This window comes from Nanorana parkeri, unplaced genomic scaffold, assembly GCF_000935625.1.
Source record: "Nanorana parkeri isolate BGI_ZX_2015 unplaced genomic scaffold, ASM93562v1 scaffold591, whole genome shotgun sequence".
Classification (NCBI taxonomy): domain Eukaryota; kingdom Metazoa; phylum Chordata; class Amphibia; order Anura; family Dicroglossidae; genus Nanorana; species Nanorana parkeri.
The window spans coordinates 371,877-376,775 of record NW_017306859.1 but is presented as its reverse complement, the minus strand read 5'-3'; the positions used below and the strand labels follow the sequence as shown (position 1 = coordinate 376,775).

The 4,899-nt window shown below is 40.5% G+C and overlaps 1 protein-coding gene across 2 annotated transcripts in view; it reads left to right on the top strand.

Annotated features, from left to right (window-relative positions):
- Positions 1-4,899, top strand: part of ANKRD55 (ankyrin repeat domain 55) — a 91,859-nt gene that overhangs the window by 59,584 nt on the left and 27,376 nt on the right. For both annotated transcript variants that reach the window (XM_018562683.1, XM_018562682.1), the window contains exons 6-8: positions 652-780; positions 2,469-2,653; positions 4,409-4,576. In XM_018562683.1, the coding sequence (XP_018418185.1) occupies positions 652-780; positions 2,469-2,653; positions 4,409-4,576 (482 nt within the window). The remainder of the gene's footprint in view (positions 1-651; positions 781-2,468; positions 2,654-4,408; positions 4,577-4,899) is intronic.

The window sequence follows — 4,899 nt, the reverse complement described above, 5'->3', positions numbered from 1 at the left end:
GGGGGGGTTCCTGATGGTGACAACAGTAGACCCTGCCTAAGTAATGGGTGATGAAACGGCCATGCGTAGCCTCGATCATCAGGGTGGCAAAACAGGAGTACTATTGGGAGACAATGGACAGAACGTTATAACCCTGTAACAGGAAGTGTCTAAACAAAGACCTTCATAATAGGATCACCAACTATTATTTACATAAAAGCTGAAGATTTTAAAATATTGAAAATTAATTTTGGAAAAAACATTACCTTGGTAAAGCTTATATGAGTTTGGCATATACTGTCCTTTAATAGAATTAAAAAAAACATGGAAGAGCATGCTTGTTACATGTCATGATACTCTAAAGTAAACACTGCAATAATAACTTAACATATGTACTTTCTCTTCAAACATTACCACGCTATGAGATTATCTACATTAAGCTGATCATATACTGAATATGTGAATCCCTTTCAAAGGAAACCTTCACTGAGTTAAATATATGCAGGCTGTCACTTCTGACCTCTTTCTGAAAATGCTTGCTCCCTTGCACTTTTGCTGATCTAATAGTGTCAGTCCTCAGATCCAGAAAAGTCATGTAAATCAGAAGTTCTGAACAATGAAAGGTCTAGTCACTGAGAAATGATGTAATTCTTCTGTATTCTTGTATGACAGGGAATGACGTCACTTCACTGGGCAGCATTTCATAACCGGCCACAACATGTACAGAACCTGCTACAGAAGAGTTCAGATCCAACACTGGTGGACAAAGACTTTAAAACTGCACTTCACTGGGCAGTTCAGGTACTGGTTCCTATGGTGTGACCATGCGACATCAGCTCCTGGTCTTCACCCTCTAAAGTTAATCTAAAGGCTCCTGTGTGGCCATTCCTGAGTACAACTGTATATATTCATGTGTATGACTGTATATATTGAGGTGTAACATACATGGGTACAGCTGTATATATTCATGTGTACTACTGTATTTATTTATTACACGTATTTATATAGCATCAACAATTTATGCAGCACTTTACATAGTTGCACATTCAAATCAATCCCTGCCCTCAAGGAACTTACAATCTAAGGTCCTTATCTCACATAAGGGCCAATTTAGACAGGAGCCAATTAACCTACCAGCATGTCTTTAGGTGGCCATACACTTTACAACCCTCGCAAGACTCTTGTCTTGCGAGGGTTGTAAAGTACTTTAAAAAACGTACGATCTGCCCATCTTGGACAGGCAGATCGTACTTGCGATCATCGCAAGCGCGCCCCCCTGATGACTGTAATGAGGGGCGGGCTTACGATGACTGCAAACGGGCAGTGTGCGCGTGCAGTTGTCGAACATGAAGGCCACTAACTCGCCGAGAATCGTACGATTCCCGGCGGGTTTTCTAGCATGCTGGTTCGACGGAAGACGTGCGACCGTACAGTAGAATCGTAGAATCGCACGCCTTCCATACACTGGAAGATTATCTACGATGGCGGGTTTTCACGCAATTCTCGTACAAGAATCGTGCAGTGTATGGGCACCTTTTGGAGTGTGGGAGGAAACCAGAGTACCCCGGGTAAACCTACACAAGCACAGAAGGAACATGTAAACTCCTTGCAGATAGTGACTTGGCCAGAATTCGAACCAGGGACCCTCAGTGCTGCAAGGCAGAAGCACTAACTACTACGGCGCTGTGCTGCCTTGTGACAGTATATATCCTTGTGTAACATTCATGGGCATGACTGTATATATTCTAGGGCTGCAACTAATGATTATTTTAATAATCGATTAGTTGGACGATAATTTTTTTCGATTAACTGGTTAAAAAAAAATATATACCATCCTTAATTTAAAATAAAACACACAAATGCAGTGTTACAAACATAAAGTTTACATCAGAATAACACTGCATGCACAATTTTTTGCAATCGCACTGCACTGGAATGTTCAGCGTTGTGGTACCGTGCGTTCCGATGTGGGCAGGAGGTGCGTTTGGGGTGCCACTGAAATTAATGACACTGCAACGCACCTCCCGCAGCTGAATTTGTCAGACCGAAACTGAAAATTACTTTTTTCCCACCTTTTATCATTTAAAAAAAAAGAATTGTATTGTAAGCACAAGGCGCTTGAATAGCTTCAGCCCAGGAATGACGGCTGCCAGTGGCAAGATTCTGCAGGTGGCAGCTGAAAATGTAAATACAGCAGGTAGTAGGCTGGTGCAATAGCCAGCCTGCTATTCGCCATTTCAAATTGTAATGGCGAATAGCAGGCTGGCTATTGCACCCGTCCACTGCTTCCTGTGTCCTCCTCCCAGCGTTGAGGAGAGAGCTAGAGGGATCCAACCAACTAATCCATTATGAGAATAGCTGACAACTATTCTCATAATCGATTAATATGGATTAATCGATTAGTTGGTTGCAGCCCTAAACTATTCATGTGTAACATTCACGGGTATGGCTGTACGAGTATATATTCATATTTACCTCTTTGATTTCAGAGTGGAAACAGGGTGCTGTGCTCTATAATACTCGATCATCAGCAGGGCCAATCCACAATCAACTATGATGATGAGAATGGGAAGACATGCATGCACATCGCAGCAGCTGCAGGATTCAGCGACATTATCTGTGAACTCGCCAGAGTCCCCGAGTGTAACTTACAAGCCCTCGATGTGGATGACAGGTAAGTGTTCAGACACATAATGCTGCACACCAAGCAAATGACGATTTACACCTCAATATCTGCTCATTCACTTCCACTGGAATCGGAAACAAATATTCTAAGTAGTATGTGTGAACAATAATCTCATTAAAACCTTCAATACATGAGGTTAAGTGGAATTGGTATTTTTCAGTACCAAGTTCCAAAAGTAACGTAGTATATTAGCAGCAGTAGAGATTTGCTTGTAGATTTGATAGCTTTTGGATGTCACACAATTGAGGCTTTTACATGTGACGATGCATAAAATACTTTAAAAGCACATTTCATTATTGGGAAGATTTTTGTTAAAATTATTATTGTGGTGACGGGGAACTCTTTAAAACTGCATAGTGGTAAGAGCATACTGTAATTCTAATTCTGTTCACTGTAAACTGCTGTTTCCCCCTTTAAAGTGTATTTCCACTTTTGCAGCCAAATTGGGAGAACACCTAATTTACATTCGTTGCCTGTTCCCATTCACACAGCATAACTAAAAATATGAATATATAAAAATGACAGCTTCCCTTTTTTTCAGTGACATTTCTGAAAACTGCAGGACTAAAACATCCTGCTTAGCTCTGACTGTCTGGGGGGGTTGGGGGAGTTTTGTTTCAAGTAATGAACCCTGTCTGTACTGTGCTGGAAGATTTCATTATCACGCGTTAACTAGATGAGCAATGCTGTCTGTCCTAACAAAGGGCCAAAGACCTGAACACATTGGTGGGAATTTATCAAAACTGGAGCCAACAAAATCTGGAGCCGATTTGCACAGCAACCAATCAGCTTCTCTCTCTCATTTTCAAATCTTACCTGAGCAAACTGAAGAGAGAAGCTGATTGGTTGCCATAGGCAACTGCTCCAGATTCTATCTGCTCCAGTTTTGATAAAAAGCCCCAAGGTTTGTTAATGAACTTTTTAAAGAACCTGTCCCTCAGTCAGTCCCGTATCAGCTCACCGCCATCTATTCTAACCACTAGAAGCTGTCTGTAGCGTTCTATGTATAATCCTGCTCCAATGAAATAGAAAAATAGTAAATTACTTTTTGTTATTTTTTTTTGAGGTATGTTGTGTGGATGGAAGCACATACCAAACATACAGGTGAAACTCGAATAATTAGAATATCGTGCAAAGTTCATTTATTTCACTAATGCAACTTAAAAGGTGAAACTAATATATGAGATAGACTCATTACATGCAAAGCAAGATAATTCAAGCCGTGATTTGTCATCATTGTGATGATTATGGCTTACAGCTCATGAAAACCCCAAGAACCCCAAATCCACAACCTCAGAAAAGTAGATTATTACATGCAATCAATAAAACAGGGATTGTACATAGAACAATATCGGACCTCTGAAAAGTACAAGCATGCATATGTACTCAGTACTTGGTTTGGGCCCCTTTGCAGCACTTAACTGCAATTACTTTTGCACAATATTCTAATTATTCGAGTTTCACCTGTATAGAAGGAGTTTCTCAAATTTGGCTGCAAAAATGGAAATACCCTTTAAGATAAAATGTCATTATACTGTATATATGCGTACATGTCTATTTTGATATCTGTTAAATTTTAAATGAAAGAAAATCCAGTTTATAAAAACTGCATAGTGGCTCCTGGGTCAGACTTCCCAGCTCCCGAAATCTACTTGAATTTGCCTCCCCAAGATCACACATTCTATTCACCTATAGCTCCAGATACCATTTTTTTTTTTTTACATCTCCCCATTTCTGCTCCAGAACCCCTCTACACTGGGCTGCAGCAGCAGGAAAAGGAGATTGCGTACAGACTCTATTGAAGTTGGGCGTGGATATTAACCCCAGGGATATAAATGAAAACACCCCTCTGACCTATGCCATGTACTGCGGGCACGCTGCGTGCATCAAACTGCTTTCTCAGGAGAACAGGTAAGAGTGCAAATCAATCAGTAAAGTATCTTCCATTTCGTGTATAATCCCTGATACTACACAGAGAGCCTGGCGCTTCTTTCATATTTCCTCTGTGGTGCGATCCTGAGCAGGATGGGAGCCAATAAAGTAATGCTGCAGCCTGAAAACAAAACACTTTATTAAAGTAGATCTAAACCCTAACTGGATAACATATGCAGTACGCAGTTTGCTAAAGCTGGCCATATAGTGGTGGAATTTTTAGTTTAAAAAAAACAAATTGTTTTTGAAACATTAGTTGGATTTTCTAATAGTTAAAGTGACATTAAGGGCAAAAGTCCCCC